Source organism: Eretmochelys imbricata, chromosome 2 (assembly GCF_965152235.1).
Source record: "Eretmochelys imbricata isolate rEreImb1 chromosome 2, rEreImb1.hap1, whole genome shotgun sequence".
Taxonomy (NCBI): Eukaryota; Metazoa; Chordata; order Testudines; family Cheloniidae; genus Eretmochelys; species Eretmochelys imbricata.
In genome coordinates, this window is record NC_135573.1 from 56,726,785 (window position 1) to 56,753,618 (window position 26,834).

At 40.1% G+C, this 26,834-nt stretch overlaps 1 protein-coding gene across 12 annotated transcripts in view; it reads left to right on the plus strand.

Annotated features, from left to right (window-relative positions):
* The window catches only part of STAU2 (staufen double-stranded RNA binding protein 2), a 225,879-nt gene that overhangs the window by 41,337 nt on the left and 157,708 nt on the right, over positions 1-26,834 (plus strand). For all 12 annotated transcript variants that reach the window (XM_077810128.1, XM_077810129.1, XM_077810130.1 and 9 more), the window contains 2 exons: positions 15,912-16,071; positions 24,839-24,946. In XM_077810128.1, the coding sequence (XP_077666254.1) occupies positions 15,912-16,071; positions 24,839-24,946 (268 nt within the window). The remainder of the gene's footprint in view (positions 1-15,911; positions 16,072-24,838; positions 24,947-26,834) is intronic.

Sequence of the window (26,834 nt, forward strand, 5' to 3'; positions counted from 1 at the left end):
GTAATGAGTATTTGGAAGACATTCTCAGTAACCCAGTCTGCATGCTTGTAAAGATTAGTGAGTAATACAGTTCATGGGAAATTGTATGAGCTGAAGTAGATAAGAGCCTGAGATGTTTGTCTTCTAAATGTCTGCTTTAGCTTTTAAATATACAGTGTACGTCACAATTTCATTATCATTTTTCCTTTTATTCCACTTTTGTGTCATAGAAGGGAGCATTTTCTTTTAATTATATTTACCTTCCCCTTCACCCCTTCAGCACTGTAGACTTGACTTTTTCTAATGCCCTCATCTTCTGTAGAGAATATTTTTGTTATGTTTTTGACGTTGCTTGTGCTATTTTGTACTCAAGAATGAGTTGCAATTGGGGGCTGTTTTCATTGTTTCCTAGTTATTTGGTTGATGGATAAAAATGCTTCTCCAAAGGCTAATAACATTTTGCTCTGTGACCTACTCTCTTCTTGACTTTGACTGTTGTTTTTCACTTCTCTTTTTCTATCTCAAGCCATACTGAACAGATTTCTTTCTTCCGAAAGTACCTAAATAATGTGCCAGGAATGGCAGACCTCACTCATTCAGACGTAGAAGCATTTTGATAAACATAACACTTCATATCTTTTTATTGCCCTATTTTTGCCTCTTGCAGATTGCTGAGCGATTTTGTACTTTTACTTCATACCTGCATGCAGTTTTCAAAATTCAACCAGTCCCTAAAAACAAATTAAATAATGAATTCAGAAATAAAAGCTGGCTATAAGCAAATAGGGCTGCAGATACAGTACCTAAATTGTACCTAACAGCTGGAATCAGCGAGATTTGCAGAATTAACGCTGTGCAAGCCATCACTCTAGCTGAACACTTTTCAGCAGTAAATGTAATGCTCAAGTCAAGCTGAGAAATGCTAATTTATTACTGGTGTACTGGACTTCAGAAAATTGCATTCACTTCCATCATTGTTAAACTGGCTCTGTAAGAAATGGACATGCAGTTTCTTTTTAAGCGTTAAGTTCTTTGGCAGAAGTTTAAGACTCTATGATGGATTTTCTTTTTAATGCACTTACAATTTGTTTTCCTTTATTTAGAATGAAGGTATCTCGTAGCCTTGTAAAATTTTAATTCTGCATCTATGACTTAAATAAAATAATACCTCAGTTGATTCACAACTTAATAAAAATAATAGAAAATTATGTGAGGACAACTCTGCCAAACAGTTTCATACTGGATTATAAAACGAAGCACAATGGATTTTATTCATCTTGGGTGGGATCTTGCTTTTGAGAATATGGCAAATCACTAGAGAAGAAACCCAGAAGGAAGCAACTCCTTCTCTTTTGTGTTTTAATGCTGAATAATTGGTTTTGTTGTTTGATTTTGGAGGAAATGAATTATCATTGATCCACTTCCTCGTAACTGTGACCTACCCATAGACCAAGATTCAGCATTGTTCCTGAATTTCAGTTTTCAGCTAGGTATAAACAGAAACTGGATGCTTGGCTGGATACTTTGATTTTATGTGCAATGCTGAGTTAGGAACTGCCATACTGGATCAGACCAGAAGTTAACCTGGTCCAATATCCTCTCTTCATATGGAAGACTTCCCATGCACTGATGATTTTCTTTTCTATTTCTGTGATATCTTTTTTGAGATACTGTATCCTGTTCTGGTCACACTATCTGCTGTTATACTGGAGAAGCCTACAAAACAAAGGGCCTTCCTTGTTCTGTTGGGAATTAAGGCTTGTTCTCTTGAAGGTATGGCAACTTCTTGGGCTGAGAGGGAGTGTGTCAATGTAGAAAGTTTTGGCAGGTTGATATGTGGCAGACTATCCTCATATTCACCAGGCCTCTCCAGGTGGATATATGTGCTTCATTTGGATGGTGTAATGTGAATTTAGTCATCTTTAAATCTCAAGCAAAACTTCCTAACTGTAAGAACAACAAGACAATGGAACAGACTGCCTAGGGAGCTCGTGAAAGCTCCTTCACTGGAGGTTTTCAAAAGGAGGCTGGATAGCCATCTGTCTTGGACAGTTTAGTCCAACAAATCCTGTATCTTGGCTGGGGGTTAGACTAGAGGACCCTTGTGGTCCCTTCTAACTCTGTGGTTCTATGATCTTTAACCATGAGGTGTGGCTTTATTAATTCACTCGCACCCTTGGGCTCTGTGATTTCTTTAGTTATTGATGAAAACAGGAGTCTGCTACTTCCACAGGTGGGTATGGCAAGCCTTGGCAGAAAGATGTTTTGCAAAAGGCTTACCCTAACTAGAGATATATCCCCTCTGTAATATAGTTTTGATACATCAGATTATAGTTCAGAAATTGTAATGTAATGGAAATACAATAATTGGTGGAGGAAGGCAGGTGATGCAGCAGCACCAAGGCTGGGTCCTGATTGGATGAGCTACCTGAATCAGCAGCCATGGAGGAGTAGCCCATTATTCCAGATAGTGGGAATCTTTTGCAGAACATCAGTTTATAAGTGAAGGAAACTTTTTTCCATACTTAAGTAAGGACTGTAGGTGGAGATGAACTTTACAGTGCTCTACTTGGATTGTTTCTGAACACTTTTAATACAGAATGGTACCATTTCCGAAGTCCTTGCACTGGAAAGGCTCCCACTGAAGCCAATAGGAGATTTGTCTGAGAAAGTTATTGATGATCAGATCCAGTGACAAGACATAAATACAAATTTAAAAAAAAAAAAAAGACAAAAAACTGAATGTTCGTTTAATTTTGGCACCTGTTTCTGGTCCCATTGAAGTAAATAGCAAAACTCCATTTTCTGCTTCTTTTTTGTTTTATTTCCATGAAGGGTATCTGATTTCCTGTCTTTTCTTGCTTTTTGTCATAATCGCTATGTTAGCGATTACTCTCTTTCTATTTACCTTCCTACAGCTTAATGCGTATAGTTTGCCAAGTTTGTACCTGTGGAACTTCTAGGAGAATTTCTCAAGGATGTTGGCATCCGTTTAGAAAATAACCATTTGCTGTTTATTAATAAAGATTTCAGGCAGTTAATTGACTTTGACCCATGATTAGATTTGACAGTTTGCAAATTAGTCTTCAACGTATGCTTTTAAAAAAACATTCTGGCTTGTGTAGGAGATGTGAAAATGGAACACAATCTTCCATCTACTGGCCACTTCAGACACATTATGATAAAATATAAATGTGTAGCTTATTATTATTTAATAAGAACTGTGGAATTCTGTCTGTTTTGCATGATGATGAGCTGCATTATTTGCTTTTTGTGGCATAGTGCTTTGTAGTTTTATTGTTTTTAAAGAATTTGACTTATTGGCAGCTATAGGGGTTTTTTATGCCTTGTTTGGAGACATGAAAGAAATGAGAGTGGCTGTGTGAAATACACATTTAAAAGATTGCTTTTTTGGTTGCATCCACATTCGATATCTCAATACACCGGAATCTATGTCACTTCCACTGAATCAGTGGGATGCCTTGATGAGACAAAGGATTCTCTTTTCAGATTTTTCCATTTTTTCTAAAGGGAATATAAGAATTCTGTGCCCTTGCAGAAATACTTATTCTTCAAGTTATCTCTCGCTCGCTCTCATTCTTCCCTTTCAGATCCATAGAAATAAACATTTATTGTTAGTAAAAATGGTTTTAGAGGCAGAATTTCGTAACGTCAGTGCCTGTTCACATTAATGAATTTCTTTCAATGGAAGAGGAGTCCTGCATTTTGAAATCTCATGCAAAAATTATTTTAAAATAATTTTTAATTTCTAGGTGCCTCTGGTTTATAAGCATCTTAACAAAAGTAAACTAAGGCAATACGCTCAAATAAACACCAGAGCAGGAACCAGACAGGCAACCTTGTTCTTCTCTCTCTCTCTCAATTCTTTCCCTCATATTGCCATTGCTAATTTCTGTTGGTTCTTTTCCGTAAAACCTTAGTCTATGCTCTGATCATCTCCTGCCTTTACTACTGCAACTTTGTCCTCTCTAGCCTCCTCTCCCCACTTCAGTTCTCACACTTCAACATAACTGCTTGCCAGTTTCTTCCAGCACTCCCACACTCATTGATTGTAACACACTGTGGGTGGTAAAATAGCACAGTTAAAGCCAGGTCCCCTTCTCTCTACATTAGACAGGTAGCTAAAGATTATCCCATCTGGCATAAGGGACAGGGAGAAGCCATGTCAGGAACAGGAGGAGGCATGTATAGAGTGAATCTGCAGAATTGTCCCTAAGGGACTGTTCCAGATGGTGTAAATTAGACCAGGTCTGTGGCTGCTCACATTTGAGACGGGCTAATTTAGTCCCTGACTGCCCCCAGGACTCGGGGTGATGGAAAGGTAGTTTAGAACCGCTTTTGCCTCTCACCTCAGCTGTGTTAAGTGAGCTGCATGCAGTTGAGAATTTGACCCTTAATCTGCTAAATTCCCCTTCCTAGTCAAACTGCTTCTTGCTCACAACTCTCCATCATACAGTGCATTCTCCTCCTCCTTCGTACTTCACAAAATGACCTCAGCAACTCTTCTAGCTTCCTCTCAACACATCTGGACACATACCACTTCTCTCAGCACAAGTATCCTTCCCTATGGGGAGTAGCAGTTCCTAAATAGTTTTGGGTGTTGGGACTGTAAAGATGTGTTGCCTCCTGCCCTAGCTATTGGGTGTTTTCTCTGCATGGCAGGAGAGACTGAGCAGCTATCCTTAGTATCTGTGATGTGGGTAGTGGGGATTCCTGCCTGGGAGTGTCCAAGGTATTAGCCTTCTTATGGGGACACACTTACAACTTTTAACTGTTTGTAACTGTTGAAGGGACAATTCTATTGTCTGTGTTCCCCTGCCTCGGTTATAATTTTAGTGCAGGTGGGGCCTTTTCAGAAAAAGCAACTGAAGCTTGCAGTGAGACAAGCATAAAAGAGAAAGTAAGGAGAAAAATATGTAACAAGTTTGAAGGAAACTCAAAAGTGACAGGAAAGTATTGGGACATAAAACAGGAAGATTCCCAATCAACTATTAGAATAAAACCAAGGTTAGATGAGGAGAATGTGGGGTGGGGTGGGAGGATTGGTAACTTTTAAATAGGGAATGCCTATATTTTGTTTTAAGTATTCAGCTTATATGCCACTCTTTCATCAGTGCATCAGAAGCTCTCTTTCATAATTCGTTTTCCCTTGTTCCCTTCCTTTTTACTTCATCTCGTTCCTTTTTCATCTCCTCCATCGCCTCCTACTTGCTCTATTTTTCTGTGTTTTTTTAAATAGTATCCAGGCTGGCATGGAGCCATTACTGCCACTTTGAAAAGTGCAGTTTCTGAGTTAGGCATGCATTCAGTTTCTGAATGTGCTGAATCAGCTTCTGGAGCTGAATGAAATGAAAAATGAACAGTGAATAGCCAGTGCAAGGAAATTGGCACAACATGAACATTGTATTACCCGTTAACGTAATCTGTAGTTTTTAAAGTATTCAGCTCTTACTGTCAATGATTTTCTGTTGGTCCTGGTGACAGCTCTGATGAGCCAGTTGGCCTTTGCTCATTGATTATGTAATATTTTATCTTTGCTATCAGAGAAATGGTGAATGGCAATATGCGGTATTAAAATTCCATTTCAGTCCTGTATGCGTATCACACAATTTGTTATATGTGCATGATAATATTGTTGTCTACTTGTTACCCAACATCACTTGAAAGATTCCACTCTAAATAATGCCTCATTTGTTTATTCCCTAGCTTTTCCTCATTGGAAAAGTGTGATATAAATTATATATTCATTTTATTCTGGTATAGCAATTAAATAATTATCTAATTTTCAGAAAATTGTTTGGTTTGCTTTTAACACAATTCATAGTTAAGGGACATAAACTTTCAGCTTTTTTCCTTTTGGCAAGTGCAGATTGTGCCCATCAAAAATATCAGCCAGATCCTCAGCTGCTGTAAATCAGTTTAGCTCTACTGCAGTAAGTGGAATTACACCTGGATACACCAGCTGGGGTTCTGGCCTGTGCCAACAGTTTTGTGCACACAGTTAACAGCAGACACCAACTATTGGTAGTTAGATGTCAAATTACCTGATTTGCCCTTATTAATTGTCTCCCAGATTTGTGAGTGCAAATGATGGAATTAGTTAGATGCCTAAAAGCTAATATTTGACCTCCAGTTCACTGCAAACATAGGAATATGGGTGCAGAGTTTTGAAGGTGCAGATTTGTGACTGGAAAACCAGAAGCCAGTTTTTGAAAACCTGAGACACAGAGTCAGGTCAAGTGGGTACTTACACTGTGGGTAACAAATATTTGAGGGCAGTTTTTGAAATGCATATTCTGTGCAGACTTTGATTATAAAAATACTTAGTGTTTCCTTAATAATTTCTGCATACTCAGGTGATGAGATTTTTTCCAAGCTTCTGAAAATTTGAAGGGTCTTGTGTCGTGTTTTCTACCTATTTTGAAAGCTCAATTAAGGTAACTTTAAATCTCTATATGTTCACATACTTTAGCATCACAATTATGGTTTTTAATTTTTGGCATAGGTATTCCGTTGTGGATTTCCCAGGAGCAGATCAAAATACAGATTTCACAGGCTGGTTATGGTAGAAGAACTAGAAAAAAAAACCAGAATTGATAATATACTGGTGATTATAAATTCTTAAAGTTTTAATTTTCAGTCTGGCCTTGAAAGTTGAATGTGCTTGAAAGGGGAGCGTAATCTGGGATGAGTAGAGATGATTCATATAGTTCTGTAATTCTGTGTATGTTGTGTAGGGGAAATCAACATTAGGAAAAGAGAAAACAGTTCTGTGCCATATAAATAAAACTATTGAATGTGAATTTCAGGGAATTATCTTTCTACTCAGTAATGGATGAGCAAGGCTATATGTGAAATATAGTGCAGTGTCTTCCTCGCTTTACTGTAAAAATGATATTGTAGAAATAGAGAGATCATCCAGAAGAGGACAACCAGATTGATGCCAGAGTTAGTGGATTTTAATTCTCTAATGAAGTTAAACAGAATAGGTCTGTATTTGGAAAAGAGGGCCCCTTTGCTCCCATGTGTGGGAGTAAACCTGTGGAAATAACCATAAGGAGGGCTGTGAAGAGAGGAATGTGGTTACACTGGATGCTATCCTTCTTTGCTCACATCTGCAAGAGATCCATGTGGCTAACGGGTTGCTTAGAAAAATGGGGCATGGCCACAGAACAGCTGCACTAAGCAACTTGCTCCCCAGAGGAACTTCAAATGTTATGGAGAAAAAATTCTGTTCAGTTAATGTGGCTCTAACTCCCCTGAATGCTCTGTGACACTCTATTCTCGCATTTGTAAGGGTTACAGAATGTAACCGTAGGCTGGGCAGCAAATGTCAGAATGGCTACCAGCTTGGCTATGTGGACACAGGGAAGGAGAGGCTAGAGAGAAGCCTGGAGGGAAAGGCCCTAGCAATGGGCAACTCCGATCTGCAGAATTGATTTCCTATAAGTTTCTGGATTTCCACATGCTTAAGTGGCCCTACCTGCTGGCCACTATCCTTTGTTTCTATATCTAGTCATATGGAGTGGGGAAGAGTATGCCACTTACCCCTGCTCTTCTGGAGCTGAGTGGTAATAGGGCTTATTTCTTTCTCTTTACATAGGAGGAAGAGAACATATTAGCCATTAAGATTGAGAGAACATAATTGAGCCATATATATTTTTGGTAGGTATAGAGAGGAGAGATGCTAGAATAAGGATGTGAAATACAAGAACAAGGAACCTAAGGAAGAGTTGGACAGTGTTGGCAGAAGTTGTTTACACAGAATTACAATAGGATGAATGATTAAGGGAAGCAAGAAGAAGACATAGCATAAGTAGTTTTTAAAAGGAGTTGGAAAAGTGTCTGGAAGAAATATTGCAGGGATCACTGCTTAGTCAAATGGGGAATAAATCTAAGCAGACTTCCCAATCTCATTGAGCTTCAGATTGCACTTATTTTTTACAATGATAATGTGAAGAAATTTAGCATTTCTGAAACATTTATGCCATTGGAAATCCACAAAAATACAGGTTTCAGAGTAACAGCCATGTTAGTCTATATTCGCAAAAAGAAAAGGAGTACTTGTGGTACCTTAGAGACTAACCAATTTATTTGAGCATAAGCTTTCGTGAGCTACAGCTCACGTCATCGGATGCATACTGTGGAAACTGCAGAAGACATTATATACACAGAGACCATGAAACAATACCTCCTCCCACCCCACTCTCCTGCTGGTAATAGCTTATCTAAAATGATCACTCTCCTTACAATGTGTATGATAATCAAGGTGGGCCATTTCCAGCACAAATCCAGGTTTTCTCACCCTCTGCCCCCCCACCCCCACACACAAACTCACTCTCCTGCTGGTAACAGCCCATCCAAAGTGACCACTCTCTTTACAATGTGTATGATAATCAAGGTGGGCCATTTGTGCTGGAAACGGCCCACCTTGATTATCATACACATTGTAAAGAGAGTGGTCACTTTGGATGGGCTATTACCAGCAGGAGAGTGAGTTTGTGTGTGTGTGTGTGGGGGGGGGGGCAGAGGGTGAGAAAACCTGGATTTGTGCTGGAAATGGCCCAACTTGATTATCATACACATTGTAAGGAGAATGATCATTTTAGATAAGCTATTACCAGCAGGAGAGTGGGGTGGGAGGAGGTATTGTTTCATGGTCTCTGTGTATATAATGTCTTCTGCAGTTTCCACAGTATGCACCCGATGAAGTGAGCTGTAGCTCACGAAAGCTTATGCTCAAATAAATTGGTTAGTCTCTAAGGTGCCACAAGTACTCCTTTTCTTTTTACAAAAATACAGGAAATGCAAAATGTATTATGCTGTAATATCAACATATACTAATACTTTATTTGTTTTTGTGTATGTGGATTTGATGGCCAAAAAGGAAGAGGCCCCAAGGGCTCTTCAGTATGCAATTAATATTTTGGCCAGAAGAGCACCAGATTGTTTCAGTATGCTTATATGTTATGACATCATATTCCAGTAAAATTATAATGAACAGAAATTTTGTTTGTCTCTGTGGCAAACCAAAATGAGTTTTGTAATTGTCAACAGACCTTGGTGATTTATTTAGTTATGCTGGCGCCCGCTCACACCAACTTAGTTAAGAGTCTGTCAGCATTTCTATTATGAACCCCTATTTTCAGGGTTTATAACTAGCTGTAAACATTTGTTCATTGCTGAAACTTGGCATACGGGGTCACAGCTAAGGAGCAAATTTCCAATATCAGGTTGTCCATTCTTAAGTGATACCAGTGGAGTCAGCTACAAATTAGCCTTCTCTTCTGGGGAGGGCCTTTCTGATTCTATTAAACTTACAGAGAATAAAGAAAATCTGCTTTTCAGTACGTTATCTGCAGCTTCGTGCCCTGATGGGCTGGTAGGACTTACCAAATCTATTAGAACAGTAGTAGTCAAATGTTTTTAGGTTGCAGTCCACTTAAACTAGAGATTGTCTCACGGATACCAAACCTCTCATTTCCTTGTATCATAAGCACATTCCTTTTGGTTCTTAATTATTCATAAAGGTAATATTAGGATAGCATCAAGGAGACAAAGATGAAAATAACTTGATTTAATATGTGGCTGCTTGGTGAAGTGCTTTCATTCTGTTTCTATCATACTTATGTCTTCTCAGTGCATATAGAACTTGTTTTCAGTGCTGAATCTCCCAGTGTTATCAGAAGCCGCTGATGTTCTCTGCGGGTCACTTTGTAATTTGGTTCTGTGTCATACACTTTGTGTTTGGAAATCTGATTAGGGATGAATTTTCACGGAAGAAAAACTTGACTAAGGGAATAGGAAGCAGCCATGCAGAACACAGATAGGTGCTTATTCTTTTAAGTTTAGCTAGTTGAAAAAGCCTCCAGAAACCCAAAAAATCTGGATTTGAAGTCTAATATGTAGTGTTGCTGTAGAGATGTATAGTTTTAGTCTCCTGGTTTTAGAGAGACAAGGTGGGTGAGGTAATATCTTTTACTGGACCAGCTTCTGTTGGTGAGAGAGACCAGTTTTCAAGCTTATACAGAGCTCTTCTGCAGGTCTGGGAAATGTACTCAGAGAGTATGTCTACACAGCAATTAAACACCTGTGGCTGGCTCATATCAGCTGTCTCAGACTTGTGGTGCTTGGGCTACGGGACTGTAAAATTGTGCTGTAGACGGTTGGGGTTGGGCTCGGGCTCGGGCTCCAGCCTGAGCCCTGGGAACCTCCCACTTTGGACATATGAGCCAGCCTGAGTCAGCTGACATGGCCTAGCCACAGGTGTTTAATTGTTGAGTAGACATACCCAGAACGTCACAGCTAAATACAAAGTGGAACAAATTGTTTAGCATAACACCTGTCCAGTCATAAGGGGGAAAACAAAAAAGAGGGGAGTTGGGAATTAAGTGGATTATAGATTGTTGTAATAAGCCATGAATCCAGTGTGTCTATTCAGGCAATGATTTTTAGTATCCAGAAAAGTTCTGAATTTAAGCCCACAGCATGGGCGGCAGGTGAACGCGTCGTTGGGGGAGGTTAGCCCTTGGCCCCTCTCACTCTGGCTGAGGCCCTGCCCCTCCCTTTCCACGCTCCCTCCCCCGCTGGAGACCAGAGCACATCTCTCCTCCCCCACAGCTGCTGGACCCCCGGTGCGCCCCCAGCCCTAACGCACCGGGCAGGTGGTGTGGTCCCAGCGGAGGGGTGGTGAGGCGGTCTCAGACCCGGGCCTTATGCACACCAGCCCCAGCCTGCCTGCCTCTCAGCCACAGAAGAGCGAGAAGGGAACTAGAAGCAGGCAGGAGGGGGCTTGAAGGCGGAGCATGGGTGGGGCCACGCCAGGCTGTTTGGGGAGGTACCACCTTCCCCTGCCTATGCTACTTGCTGCCCATAGCTCCCTGGCTCATCTTTTGAAAGTGTTGTGCAGGTTTCCTTTGAGGATGAGGTCTGAGAGGCCAGGTATAGAGCGGTCGCATTGTGAAAAGTGGTCACCCACAGGTGATATGGGTTTTTTGTCTTTTATCATTTTTCTGTATGAATTCATTTGAGAGCATAGTGACAACCCTTCCCACCCTCCTGTGACTGGAGAGGTGTTGACAGGCCAATTCACCTTGAATGGTCCCTTGAACTATGTGTTAACTACTTATGCTAAACAATCTGTTCCACCTTGTATTTAGCTGAAACTCTGAGTACATTTCCTCAGAAGATCTCTCTCTTGCCAACAGAAGATATTATCTCACCCACCTTGTCTTTTGAAATCTAATAGGAAGTGTTACTGTCTGAAGACTGGTTTCAGAGTAGCAGCCATGTTAGTCTGTATTCACAAAAAGAAAAGGAGTACTTGTGGCACCTTAGAGACTAACAAATTTATTTGAGCATAAACTTTCGTGAGCTACAGTTCACTTCATCGGATGCTTTCAATGGAAAATACAGTGGGGAGATTTATATACATAGTGAACATGAAACAATGGGTGTTACCATACACACTTTAAGGAGAGTGATCACTTAAGGTGAGCTATTACCAGCAGGAGAGCGGGGGTGGGGGGGAGAGAAACCTTTTGTAGTGATAATCAAGGTGGGCCATTTCCAGCAGTTGACAAGAATGTCTGAGGAACAGTGGGGGGAGAGCGGGGAATAAACATGGGGAAATAGTTTTACTTTGTGTAATGACCCATCCACTGTATTCAAGCCTAAGTTAATTGTATCCAGTTTGCAAATTAATTCCAATTCAGAAGTCTCTCATTGGAGTCTGTTTTTGAAGTTTTTTTGTTGAAGAATTGCCACTTTTAGGTCTGTATTCAAGTGACCAAAGAGATTGAAGTGTTCTCCAACTGGTTTTTGAATGTTCTAATTCTTGACATCAGATTTGTGTCCATTTATTCTTTTACGTAGAGACTGTCCAGTTTGACCAATGTACATGGCAGAGTGGCATTGCTGGCACATGATGGCATATGTCACATTGGTAGATGTGCAGGTGAACGAGCCTCTGATAGTGTGGCTGATGTGATTAGGCCGTATGATGGTGTCCCCTGAATAGATATGTGGACACAGTTGGCAACGGGTTTTGTTGCAAGGATAGGTTCCTGGGTTAGTGGTTCTGTTGTGTGGTGTGTGGTTGCTGGTGAGTATCTGCTTCAGTTTGGGGGGCTGTCTGTAAGCAAGGACTGGCCTGTTTCCCAAGATCTGTGAGAGTGATGGGTCGTCCTTCAGGATAGGTTGTAGATCCTTGATGATGCGTTGGAGAGGTTTTAGTTGGGGGCTGAAGGTAATGGCCCACTTGATTATCACTACAAAAGTTTTTTTTCCTCTCCGTTCTCCTGCTGGTAATAGCTCACCTTAAGTGATCACTCTCCTTACAGTGTGTATGGTAACTTCCATTGTTTCATGTTCTCTGCGTATATAAATCTCCCCACTGTATTTTCCACTGAATGCATCCGATGAAGTGAGCTGTAGCTCACGAAAGTTTATGCTCAAATAAATTTGTTAGTTTCTAAGGTGCCATAAGTCCTCCTTTTCTTTTTGTCTGAAGACTGACTGCTTCATCACTGTGACAGAAGCAGATCCATGGAGTGCCTGGGAGTACTCCACGGAGCACAGCTTGAGAACAGAAAATATACACCTGTTAAAAGAAAAGGAGTACTTGTGGCACCTTAGAGACTAACCAATTTATTTGAGCATAAGCTTTCGTGACCTACAGCTCACTTCATCGGATGCATACCGTGGAAACTGCAGAAGACCTGTCAATACACCTGTTAGTTATCGTTGTGGTGATGCAAAAAACCCCAAATCATTGTTTTTCTGTCCTTCATAACAAGATTATTCAGACTTGAAGTGCAGGGGAATCTTTCTTCTTTGTGAACAGAGTGGAGAGCCACAACATCTTTCGGCACAACTTCTTAATGTTACTTTGTGCCATTGGCTTTGTGATTCTGTTTGTAATGCAGCACCATCACATGTTAAAGACAATATAAACATCACAGTGCACCTTAAGGCTGTTGTGTCATGATTATTTTAAGACTCTTGGTGACTCTGACACAATTTGTCCTCCTCCCCTGTCTCTTTCTCTCTTCCCCCATCTTGCCTGCTTGCTGGAAATTTGGAGTGTTTCTCCTCTCTCTCTACTCACCCTTTTCTAGGCTGTGTAGAGGCCTGGCAGCTTTAATCCAGTTCTTTAGGGTTTCATGTGCTGCTTGACATGTTTCTGGCAGTGTTCATGTTATCAGTGCTCTGCTCATTCTGCTTGAGACCAAGCAGAGTAAGAGGATATTAATCAAAACCATGTAAAAATTAATCACTTTGCCAATGCTAAAGAGCTGCACGAGGCTCTAGAGCCCCAGGCTGAATATCAATTTTCTCCATTATTTCATAAATCGCTCCCTAAACACACCATTTTTTTTTAAAGGGCATTTTGTGGGACCTGAGTCTACAAAGCGAACTAAGGATCATATGCGCCCCACTGTTGTGTGGCATGTAGGGGAGTGAAATCATTTTAATTGTGCATAAAAGGGGTCATGGAAGAGTATGTGATCTGTAAGGCAGCTGTGTGGTATGTTTTTCTGCCACACTAACTCCTAGTTTGAAGGGAAGTGTGGGAGACAAAGGGTATTGCCCAGCAGTGGGGTGAGGAGTCAGGAAACTACTGCTCTGAATTGCATGTTCCCCTTATGTTGAACTGTACATCATTCAAACACCATTAAAGCAATCACATGGGCAGATCCACTGCCAGAAACACTATACCAACTGTGAGGGAGGTTTGTGGGGTATTGCCTTATTTTTTCCACTGGTCATTGGCAATTCTCATAGATGCACACTTTGGATAGGTAAGATGCAGTATGTTAGGTTACATTATTTTTTTAAATATTTCCTAAAAACAATATTATCTACTGAATAAAATAAATTGAACAACAGAAAATTGTTCATGTAATATCGAACAGGTAGTTGTAGTATTTTTTGTGTCTAAGATTTTACTTGTCCTGTCTCATTTCTTTTTTAAAAATATAGAATGATCATTTTAATAATAATTGATTACGGATATCATTGGTTCCCCTTCCCACCCCCCCAAAAAAGTTTAGTTGGGCTAGTATGTGAGGGAGTTCCAATCCATGAGGAAAAATAAGACAAAATATTAAACGAACAATAGCAGTACTAAACCCTAATAGGTCCCAACACCTACGTGAAAGTGTAAATCATGCATTGGAGAAAACAGGCACCTTCTGACAACAATAAAAATAAATTAGCATTCCCCAAAGTGTACTACAATTGGAGATGAGCCTGAGATGTAAAATGTTGGGCATATTTGGATCTAGCGTTTTGGTTCTGCACATTATAGATATATTAGAACTAACCACAAAGCTCAGGAAGATTGAGATTTGGGTGTTGGTTCAGACACACCTCAAAGAGACTTCAACCAACCTTTTGTTTAATTATCATAGAGAAATCCAAAAATCTTGACACAGATAGAATCATCATCTTGATAAGTCAGTATAGACGGAGATTAAAAAAAAGGGAGAACATATCTTAATAAGGGTTGGCTATAATTCTCACATGGCTATTAGGTTACTGTGTATTTTAAGAGAGATAAGAGAAGGGAAAAAAAGAAAGTAGTTCATCCTGGTTTTGAATTACATTCACTTTGTTGTGATGTGCCTGTGTTGTGGCCAAACTATTTCACCTTCTCAGTCAACTATTTAAAAGTGTCGTATACTCAGCACATAAATTAATTCTGATATGTTAATCTTTTCATGAAAGGAATGTTCAGAGTTTTAGAAGAAGACTAAGAGCTGTTTAATTCTCTTCATCTAATGTCCTGAATCATTGGACTCAACAGAACTTTTCCCTATCTCTAGCCTCATTCCTGTAGAGCCTGCAGATCTATTCATCCATTTAGCTATTTGTGTTCTTATACTGGCACTTATCTCTGTACTATCTGAACACCAACAGTAATCTTTTTCCTTCTCAGCTCTGAATATAGAAGTGTGAATAAAGGTACAACAGTGGGAAAGTTTGGGATACGATACATACTAGAACATTTCATTTACTTCATCTTCGTTTTCCCGCAATATCTTCTCAAACACATCCATATACACCCACAAACAAACACTGTGAACCAAGTAAGCTAATTCTCCTACAGGCTGAACAGGAAGAAAGAGAGAGTGCTTATTATTTCTAGCTTTAGTACATGGGAAGCACTCAGATACTACGGTAATGGAGCAGAGGTTCTTCCCACCCTCTGCAAGAAACTCTGATCTTGAGCTCCAAAAAGAGGTTCCCTGTCCAAATCCCAACCTCTTCATGCCTCCTTACCTATGACCTGTTCCTTCACTTCTTAGATTTCTTCACCTTCTCTGTGATCTCCGTACCAAGCAGACTCAGTGTCAATGGTCCCTTCCCAAGTTTTCTTTTCCAGCCTTCCAGCTCTCTCTATAACTTCTCCAATACCTGCAGCTACCCATGCACCTTCCAGGGCCCCTATTGGATACACCCAATTATTCTGCTCCTTCCATATCTCTACCTTTGTGAAGGAAGGGAGCTACTTTTATGTAGCCCACCACACCTTGCACTGGAGTCTCCAACTCTCATCAGCCCAAACTACTACTGCTCCCAGCATTTCTCTGGGCTGAAGCCAGAAACAGGGCAGTATGGGGCATGTGACCTGCCTTAAGGGGACAGTACACCTTGTCACAGGTCCATTTAAGTATTTAGTTAAAGTTATAGATAATACTTGTTTGAATTGCAAACAGGATTGCTGGTGGGCTGGCTGAGAAATGCATAATATATTTTCTCATATATCCTTTACTGTGACCAAAAACGTGTATTGTCCATTTTAGTTATTACTGTACTGTAAATAAAAATCACATGCTATTTTCATAAATTGTATTGTGTGTTTTAACCCATAACAAGGAATGAACTTGTTCTTTATTACTTCATAGGTATCACTGCCCAGTGCCTAAGATTTTTTATGTCCAATTGACTGTTGGTAACAGTGAGTTTTTTGGTGAAGGAAAGACTCGTCAAGCTGCTAGACACAATGCTGCGATGAAGGCTCTTCAAGCTCTCCAGAATGAACCTATCCCAGAAAAATTACCTCAGGTTTGTGATTTAAAAACTTACTGAGCCTCGTTGTCAAACTTTGGTACTCAAATCCCACATTTGGATGCTTATGTCATTAAAAGGTTGTGGAAAAACACAGCTTAGTGGATTTTTTCCAGAATTCTCATTCTCTCTCTGTCTCTCACAGAAGTGTTTACATGCACAGAACATATTTTACTTTTTTTAAAAAATACTAGAAACAGGATGTAATTTCAATCTGAATGAAACCTGTTTTAAAATAACAGGTTAAAAAGCAAGTGATGAGAATAGGAAGGTTCTTGTTATACCTTCTGAAACACTAAAAGTTTTAAAGTCTAGAAGCTGAGAGGAGAAGGGGAATAAGTGTAGTCATTGGTGTTTGGAGAGAGAGAGATAGCTAGTGGGTGGATTCAATTGTGGGCTTGGTTTCCTAGAATCCACAAACTTCTGGGAAATGGACTCTGGTAACATGGTTCTATTAAGCTTACTCTCACAGCTTATTTTTCAGTTTTCAATTTTCATAGTGTTGAATTCACTAGCTGGTTGTTTTTCCTAATAACCATAGTAAATGTGGTAGCAGCTGATCAATTTAGAAAGCAGGTGATTATTGTCAAAAGTCAGTTTATCTAGCTCCACGTGCCTATTGCTGAAGGAAGTGGTAAGGAACAAACTATTGAATAGACTTAAGTTGTGACAACGTATAATTCTTCTAAGGTAAAATGGAAAGATTGTCAAGAGTTGTTAAGAAGCAAAATAGAAAGCTTTGTGGTCATCCCCAAAAGTGCATCAAATACCTATTTAATCCATGACCTCTGAGAATGAATTATTATTAATAAATGTACATAGTGCCATGAATGTGTTCTACAGACTATGAAAAAGACTGGTCCCTGTCCCAAGAAGTTAATAATGTATTCTGATATTTTTCAGAATAAAAGCCAAATGGTGATGTGTATTTTTTGAAGTGAATGTTTGTGCATGAGGAACCTCACTGAGATCACCGACTCACTTTAAATAGGCTATCGAACAGCTGTCAGATGGTTTTAGGCTTTCAGCCTGTTAGTCCCTGCATGGTTCATTAGCTTTCTTCAGTGTTGCATTTGTAAGGATCAGTATTTGCGTTGCTTTAGAAATGAAAATATTCCAACACATTTTAAAAAAATATTTAAGCAAAATAAATAATTAGAACTGTCTCACAGGTAGCTTTGCAAATGAAAAGGTTTATAACAACAAACTTGCCAAGTGACTTGAGCCAGAACACACATACTTGGAAGACACTAAAATGCCCTCAGTGCACTCCCTTTTGGACAATACCTATTGAGATCCTGTGCAGAGCAATAATCTAAAAAAAATAACTAAAAATACCTGGAGTTTTTTTGTTTTAAGCTACCATTTAAATGTGAAATAATTCTGTTTATTAAAAAGAACAATTATGCAACTTTTATTCCTCTTTCTCTTCCCAAACTATACCTTAATAGTCGTCATTGTGGGTGAGAGAAAATTTTACTAACCCTCGTTAGTTATGCCATCATTCCTTTTCTGGATCAGGAAGAATATTATTTACTTCAAGTCGTTCAAGAGGATTGGTTAGGAGTCTTTAAAAAAGAAAGAGAATTTAAGAGAATTTAAAAGATCGTAGGAAAATATCACTTCAGTTATGTTTTCCGAAGGCCTGGATGCGGTCTTAAAAAACCCAAGCTGTGAAGTTTGACTAGAGAGACATACTTTTTAGTTCTATACTGTGTTTGTTTTTTAGTATTATATTTTTTCAGGAAGGGTCCTTGAATTCAAGATGTCCATTAATGAGTACAGGAAAATGTTGCTTATTCTTCACTTGCCAGCGATTATATTTGTTAACATCATTTAGTTTCTGATGTCCCACAAAGTAAACTGCTATCATCCAAGTATATATACTAATTAGTAGTTGTGGGAAATAAATTATATGGGTAGTTCTGTTTAGATGCTCATTTCTTCATGGTCTATGTATGTGAAACTGGAAAAGTTATTTATTTACCCAACAAAAGCAATAGGATCTCAGATTAAACTGTATGTCCCAGTCACAAGAATATAACAGCATTTTATCAGGTCCCTCAGGATATCCAGGCTTCCAAAGGATAAGCTGTGGTTGTACAAATCTGAGATTCTTAACTGCAACTTCTGTTGGGCTGTCCACATTGTTCTGTGTCTTTCCAGATCTAACTTAGTAAGGGAAACCTCATCATTTTCTTACCACAAAGCAGACATTTAAAGTTCTCCAACTCTCCAGTTAGACAGGAAGGAATGCATTTTCAGAAGGGCAGCTTCCCTTTTGGGGATGCAGTTTGAACTCACAATAGACCTGTGAGCACAAATCAAGTAGTTAGAGGTACAGCTACATAGATTTGAACCTGCATTTTACTTTTGCAGCGCAATGAACAGGGAGGCCAGGCGTTGGCTTGATTGAATATATACCCCAACTATCTTCAGCAGTCAAGAGGTTTGGAAAAAAATAACTTTTTCCCCACGAGAGTTCAGGGAACTTTGATGTAAAATGAAACTGAGTGTCCATTAGTGAAGTATCTAAAATCTAAGAGAGAAAGGGTGGTCTAGTGGTTAGGGCACTAGCCTAGGACTTGGGAGACCTGGAGTCAGGTCCCTTCTCTGCCATAGACTTCCTGTGGACTTCTGGTACATCACTTAGCCTCTCTGTACATCAATACCCCATCTTTAAATGAGGCTAAATGTTACTTCTTTAGCTCATAGGGGGTGTTGGGAGGATAATACATTAAAGACTGTGGTGATCAGATACTATGGAAATGGGCACCATAAACTTACTCAGATAGATAGAACTTGACCATTGGGAGTCCTGTGCAGGTGTGCTGAAGGAGCTGTGCTCAAGAACGAAAATGGGAATGTTATTTTATAATGTGAAGACAAATCTGTCAGCTGCATAAGTAGCATCTGGAAGGGCTTGTACAAGGACCTCAAGTTCTAAAATGAATTTTTGCTCATTTTAACTTGTTTTATTATAAGCAAAAATTATTTTCCTCTGCCATTATGTTTCTTTTCCATCTGAGAGCTGAATTTCTGCAGCCATGTGAGTGATAAAACATCTCCCTTCACAACTAACAGTGATACTTCTTAGGTTTGGTGTAATTTGTATACCTGGAGACTTCTTGCATCATCCTCACAGTATGATCTACCTACAAGTAGAGTGGTAGTGGGCATCGCAAATTAAATACTCTGACAAACAGACAATGTCCTGTATAATATCCTGTACAAACGTTATGGAATTAAGATAAACTTTATTGACTCAGTTTAAACCTTATTGAATTAAGGTTAATACCTTTGGGATATGTTGTATTAAAAATACAACTGGGTATATGTTACTGTGGCATTGAATGTACCTTCTCTAGTAGGGAGGGGGATGCTAATGAACTTCCTATGTATTCAACCCTTTGAAGCCACCCCACTGAAGAGATATGCATATGGAGAATCCAGTCTGAACTAATAGACAAAGAAAGGGGTTTTGGATAAATACCTGATTTTACATTGGCTCAGAGTCATCTTTCTGATCCAGCAAACTGACAGAACCCCTGGTCCACAAGAGGGCCCCAGTCCCTAGGGTAGAGTTGGAAGGACTGGGTGCTTGTTCAGAGCTGAAGCTCAGCTGTGATGAATTGGTAACCACAAGGAATTCCCCCTTGGGTGGGGATCTAAAGGTTCTGTTCCTGCCAGAATCCATGTTAGGGATGGGTTGAACCCTGGTAAGCTTATTAACATACATGTAGGTCATTTTATTGTTTTAGATATGTTTTTTCTGTAGTGCTTTTTACCTTAAGAATAAAGTAGACTTGCAGGGGAAGTGATGTGTGTGTGACGGGTTGGGTCACAGAAACCCCCTTGGGACTGACTTGATGTGCTGAGACTCCTCTGAGTCTGTTTTCCCTGACAGCTTGGGACTTCAGTACCTTGCCTTTGTGAGCCAGACACACTAGCCTGCTACAAACATAGGCCCAGGTCCGAACCATGTCCCCCAAAAGCTGCAGGCTTAACTGAAAACAGCTTAAGAAGTGCTCCTGTCTCCAACACCCAGATACCCAGTTCCCAATGGGATCCAAACCCCAAATAAATCCGTTTTACTCTGTATAAAGCTTATACAGGGTAAACCCATAAATTGTTCACCCTCTATAACACTGATAAAGAGATATGCACAGCTGTTTGCTCCCCCAGGAATTAATTACTTGCTCTAGGTTAATTAATAAGTAAAAAGTGATTTTACTGAATATAAAAAGTAGGATTTAAGTAGTTTCAAGTAATAACAGACAGAACAAAGTAAGTTACCAAGCAAAATAAAATAAAACATGCAAGTCTAAGCCTCATACAGTAAAGAACTAAATGCAGGTAAATCTCACCCTCAGAGATGTTCCAGTAAGCTTCTTTTACAGACTAGACTTCCTCCTCATCTGGGTCCAGCAATCACTCACACCCCTGTAGTTACTGTCCTTTGTTCCAGTTTCTTTCAGGCATCTCTTTGGGGTGGAGAGGCTATCTTCTGAGCCAGCTGAAGACAAAATGGAGGGGTTTCCAGATGCTTATATAGTCTCTCTTGTGGGTGGAAACCCCTCTCTTCTCCTGTGTTAAATCCCCTCCACAAGATGGAGTTTCAGTCACCTGGGCAAGTCACATGTCTATGAATGATTCAGCTTTTTGTAGGCCGGGACTCCATTGTTTACATGTTAGTTTGAATGTTCCCAGGAAAGCTTAGATGTGGATTGGCATCTCCTAAGTTCCATTGTTAGCTAAGTACTCCCAATTACTTGAATAACCCCTTCACACTATGTTGACCAAATCTGCCTTATGTGCTTCCTACAGCAAGTGCTTTAACTACAAGCATAGACCCAACACTCATAACTTCAGATATAAAAGTGATATTTGCATCTGAATAGGATGAATACATTCTGTAGAACATAACCTTTGCAAAGATACATCACATGGCATATCTAGCATAAAACATATTCCAGTTATGTCATATTTACACTCATAAGCATATTTCTATAAAGCATTATACAGTGCAACGTCACAGTGTGGTACCCTATAACTGTAGCAATTACGCCTGTCAGCTGTCTCTAAAGAGAAAGCAAGCAGGTTGACCTTGGACAACCTGTCTGTGCTGGGAAATACGCAGTGAAGACGGGGAACTGTGCAGCCTGGAAATATCCTGGTCAAAAGGAAGAGGGATGAGCCTCTCCTCCCAAGAGAGGTGACGGCTGGAAAGCTGGAAGCCTGGGAATGGTGCCCTTGCTGGACCACTGAGGGGAAATACAGGTGCAGTTGTCCTAAATTGTGACAAATACAAACCAATGACTCAGTTCCATCTGGTGTTTGTGCATCTGAACTGTGATGTAGGCCTAACATAGACTATAAAATCCTTGAGATGGAAACCATGAATTCCTCTATGTACAGTATAGAGCACAGTAAATAATACATAAATAGGTACTGTTCATCCTTTGGCCTTCATAAGCAGGTGTCTGTTTAATGCAGATGTCTCAATATTTCTTTCAAATTATGAGGTTTTTTTTTTAAGTTAATGTGAGGCACACAAAATCTTTTAGACATGTTAAAGCACTGAAAATAAATTTTGTGGACTTGGTACTATGTTGTGCAAAGTGTGGAGAAAGCACAAGGTGAACAGCAGTGAGCACGACAGGAAGTGTATAGGAATCTGAACCTGCACTAATGAAAGAACTACTTTGTGGCTGCCAAATTACCCCTGCCAACTAGCAGAAGTGAGGCCTAAGAAGCGAATGCATAGCTGAGAGCTTCAGACTTATGATGAGGGTTACATTTAAATCCATAAATCTTTAGAAACTCTCGTAATTTCTACATGACCTTCCCCTTATGCACTTTGGCTTCCTTACATTCAAGAAGATGTGGAAGAAGCTTGAGACTTACTGCTGCTCAGGGCTGAGGACTGTGCCTAATCCATAATGTTACTTGTGCTTTTGCCAAGCCTGTGCTTACATTTGCACTCCCTGCAAGAATATTCATAAACTCAGAGATTTTAAGGGGAAGAAGGGACCTTTATTACCTACAGAGCACAGGCCATAGAATTTTACCTAGGAATTCCTGCATCAGCCCGAAAACTTCTGTCTGAGCTTGAGCAAAGCTTTTAGAAAGACATCCAACCATGATTTAAAAGATTTTATCACACCCAAGGTAAATTGTTCCAGTGGTTAAGTAACCTCATTGTAAAAAATAAATTACACTTTATTTCTAGTCTGAATTTGTTTAGCTTTAGCTTCCATCCATTAGATCTCATTATGCCTTTGACTGCTAGATTTGAAGAGCTCCCTGCTATCAGAAATCTTCCCCCCATGTAGGTGGTTCCAGACTGTGGTTAACTCACCTTATAACCTTCTCTTTGTTAAGACAAATTGATTAGGCTTCTCTCACTGTAAATCAGGTTTTCCAAACCACGGATCATGCTTGTAGCTCTTTTCTGAACCCTTTTTGTCAATGTCTATTTTAAAGTGTGGCCCCCAGAACTAGACACAGCATTCCAGTAGTGGTCTTGCTAATGCAGTCTTCAGTGGTAACAACACCTCCCTACTTCTATTCAGTATTCCCCTATTATATATCCCAGGAGTTCATTTGTTTTCTTAGCCTCTGCAACCTGCTGCAAGTTCATGTTTAGTTCATTATCCTCCATGACCCCCTAAGTCCTTTTCTAAGTCACTGCTTTCCAAAATACAGTCTGCTATCCTATAAGTGTGACCTGCATTCTTGGTTCCAGGTGTGTGACCTTGTATTTAGCTGTACTAACATACATGATGTTCAAGTGAGTTCCCCTTACCACATGATCCAGATCTCTCTGTAGAACTGACCAGTCCTGGACATTATTTACCCTTTCTCTAAATATTTGTATCACCTGTAAACTTTAGCAGCAATGATTTTGTGTTTTCTTCCAGACCATTGCTAAAAATATTGAAGAGCATTTTCAGGGTCAAAGCTTAAATTGGAAAGCTAGCTGAGTGTTTGGACCCTGTTTGTAGACTTTTGTGACCATTTGCTGAGATAAATAAAGGCTTTCCATTCCTGTACATTTTAGTAGTTTGTTTCTTATGCATAAGTTTAAATGTATAAATAGTTTATAAAAGGTGGTTAATATAATTTATAGTTATTGTGAAGAATGTGGGTATTATCTGTATTTATATATATATAAATAGTAGTAGTTAAATTTATATATAATCTGTGCACCAGCAGGGTCCACATGGGCCAGTTAGTGCAAGATATGCTATTGTGAATTAAAATGTACACCCTTCTGGTATGGATTAAAGCACTGTTTAAATAAGCCTTTAGTTAGCTTTGGTCTGGAGAAGCCAAACTCAGTGACTCTGGACAGCCCTAATTTCTGGTGCCCAGACAGACAATGTAGGTGTTAATCTTTGAAAGTTTACCTCAACTGATATAGAAACAGAACCCACGAAATGGGGAAAGATCCTTGTCTGAAACAAACCTCAGGGGCTTTTCAGGTGGGAAAGCACTTTTAAAAGCTGAGTCTCTGAGGAGACAGGAGAACACTGACTGGCGGACAGAGCTGAGGGGCAGAAGCTACAGAGATGCAGCGTGCCTCAACAAACCCAATATGGGGGAATGCCTGGGACAAATGGAGCCTTCTGAACTTGCAAGGAAAGGCTAAGGTATAGATAGGATAATATGTTGTTAGGCCTTTTGTTTTATTTTGTTATGATCCTAAGGGTAATTAAATAATACTTTGTTTGGAAGAAACTGTTCTCTGTCACTGCATTTTCATGCTGGTGATGAGCTCCTGGAGTGAAAATCTAAGCAGGGGCTAAAACTCAGCAGGCCCTGCTGAGGATATGGTTGGTAGATGGGTACTGTAATCTAGTGGCCCAGTCAGAGAGTGGGGATAAATCACAGAACTCCACCTTGAGAGAAATACAGATGTGGGCCTGGTACTTGGAAGGGATGTCCATGGGAAGAGAGAGAGGTCAAAGACACAGGCTGCCCTGGAACTGTAAACAGTCTTGTTATGGACATGAATAGTGTGTGTTATAGACTGTTATAAACCGTGTTTCTAATCAGCTTAAAAGTCTGTAAAAATTGCTTGCTTGCTTATTTATTTATCCTTTATAACCATGTATAAATGTTCCTTTAATATAAGGCATGGCTACGTTTTGTGTTGATTTTACAGGTAAGTGGATGGCGGGTAATGTGTTATACGATGTGACTTATAGGGAGTCAGGAACACTTGCAGAGCCAAAAAATGTAATGGCTGTTCAGACAAGTGACTGTAATTAATAGGTGAACATCAAAAGAAGTTTCACTCTGGAAGGAGTAGAGACTAAGTTATTTCATAAATGTGACATTTTAACAAACCACTAAGGCCTGGGCTACACTTAGCTGAAGATGAAGCATCTTAGTTTGACTTACCTGGCCTTCCTCACAGCAGCAAGTTGACCGTCGACTCTGCTTACTCCTCCTGCTGAGGTGGAGTACAGGCATCGATTCGGGGATTGACTTATCACATCTAGACGAGATGTGCTAGATCGATCCCCGATAGATCGATCACTACCCATAGTAACTCTGTCTGTAATTTATACTTTTAGTATTTATCGGTAATTATTTCAATCTCTTTAAAGTTAAACAAATTATGAAATATTGCAGTTCACAACAGTATTGTTTTGGTGGAAATATATTCTAGACATTGAGGAATGAAGGGTAAATTGTATTTCTGCTCCTTGAAAGCAAGTATTTTAATATGCTTACCTTGTTTTATATGATGCAGAATGGAGAGGCAGGAAAGGAAACAGAAGAAGAAAAAGATGCAAACAAATCTGAGATCAGCATAGTGTTTGAAATTGCCTTGAAGCGCAACATGCCTGTCAGTTTTGAGGTATGTGTTATATATGTGAGTAGACCAGTTTATATATTGAGCTGTTCTGCTGTCTTCCGAGTGTTTATAAAAATGTAATAAGCAACAACTAAAAGCAAAAGGGCTGGGTGAGAGCATTCATTACAAATAAATGTATGCAAATTCTAAATAAGAAAAGAAATTGAAAATTAATCTGAGTCTAAGGTGTCATTTTATATATTAAATTGGCTGCTCTGTCAAATAAATGTGGGCCAAACATGTAGACACTGATAGGTCCATTGTCCTTCAGTCTTTAATGGATGGTAGAGTGACTCTTTGTTTATCCTTTGCCATCATGGGGTGTAAATTGGAATTGATAGCCACATTCAACACAGGAAAAAAAAACCCCAAAAAACAAACCACACACTCCGAGAGAGAGGCAACCTAGACCTTCTCTCCTAATCCTGGGAGATGCTGCAAGACATTGAGACACCATGAAAGCTCCCATAAGGACACTTAACACATGTCCCCTTCTCAAAGAGTTATTGGTAATGCCCTCACTTCTTTTTTTCGTATCTCTGCTTCAGTCTTCACATCTTTCTCCTCCTCAAATCCCATTTTATCTATGGGCCAGACTCTCTCTTAATGTTCCTTATTTAGGCCCTAATCCTGTCAGTACTTCAGCACATGCATAACTTTACTCACATAACTAGTCACCTAGACTACAATTGCTTATATAGTTAATGGTTGTATTATTTATCTAGTGCTATAAGGGTACAAGCTGCTTTATGTAATAATGGTAGTAATGGTGCCAAACAAATAACAGGTTCCTTGCCGCAGAAGGGTTTATACTCCACAGCCACATGCTACTACATTGTAGGGTTTCATAGGGCAGCCTGCCTGGAACACCCTCCTGTGGTAGGTCATGGCATGACAGGTACACCTGCTTCAGTTTTCCCTCCCAGGTGGCCTAATATCACTTCTGGCTTTCTTATTTCAATATTACCCCTCCTTGGGACTGGTTTATTACAGCACCATAGTCCACAAGAGGAGTCCCAAATATGTAGTCCAATTCTCATCCCAGTGCAAGCCGTCATTAAAACTTAAGACCTCTCATTCCTCAGTGCCCCGCATACTGGTGAATTCAACCATGCCCAGACTTTCAGTCCTCTCCTGTCCTTGTTCCAGGACAGCCACCTCAGCCCTTCCAACAGTCTCATTCTTCTCAGTGGGAGTGCCCACAGCCTCTCTGCTGGGAGTATCCTTCACTCCCCCTGGCACTCTCACGGTTCTGGCTCTCTGGCCCTGGAGATGTCAGTGGGTAAGCTACTCTGCTGCTCCTCCTGTCTTCAGCCCTTTCTGGCCCTCAGTTCCAGCTCTCAGGCTTAGGGTCAGCAGGCAACTCCTTCTGCTGCTCCTCCTGTCTTCAGCCCTCTCTCAGGAATGCCAACCAGCAAACTGCTTGTGCTGTTCTCCTGCCTTGTCCCAGAAACTACCTTCAGCTTTCTTCTGGGACTCCTCCAGTTCTCTGATCTCGCCTGCCCTTCCTGACTGAAACAGTTTGCTCTGACTCTCTGGGAGTCCTTCTCACTGGGTCTCTCCCTGATCCTTTATAGCACCTAGGTGCTGCATCTCCCTCTTAATTGGCCAAATGGGAGCACCAGCTGTGGCACAGGGGTGCTGGCTCCAACTTCAAATATAGGGGCCATTTACCCTGTGACGGAGTCATACAAATCAGTACACTAACATATAGGGAGATGGGTAATGAGTCACACAGTAGTTGGGCGTTTGGAAGATTTTTGAAGGTAAAGAGTGACGGTGCTTTGGAGGTGTTAATCAGGAGGTTGTTGCAGCCATAAGTGGTGTCAAGTAAGAAGACGCGAAGATGGGAATGTCTGATACAGGGAAACTCTCTACTGTGCCATTTGCA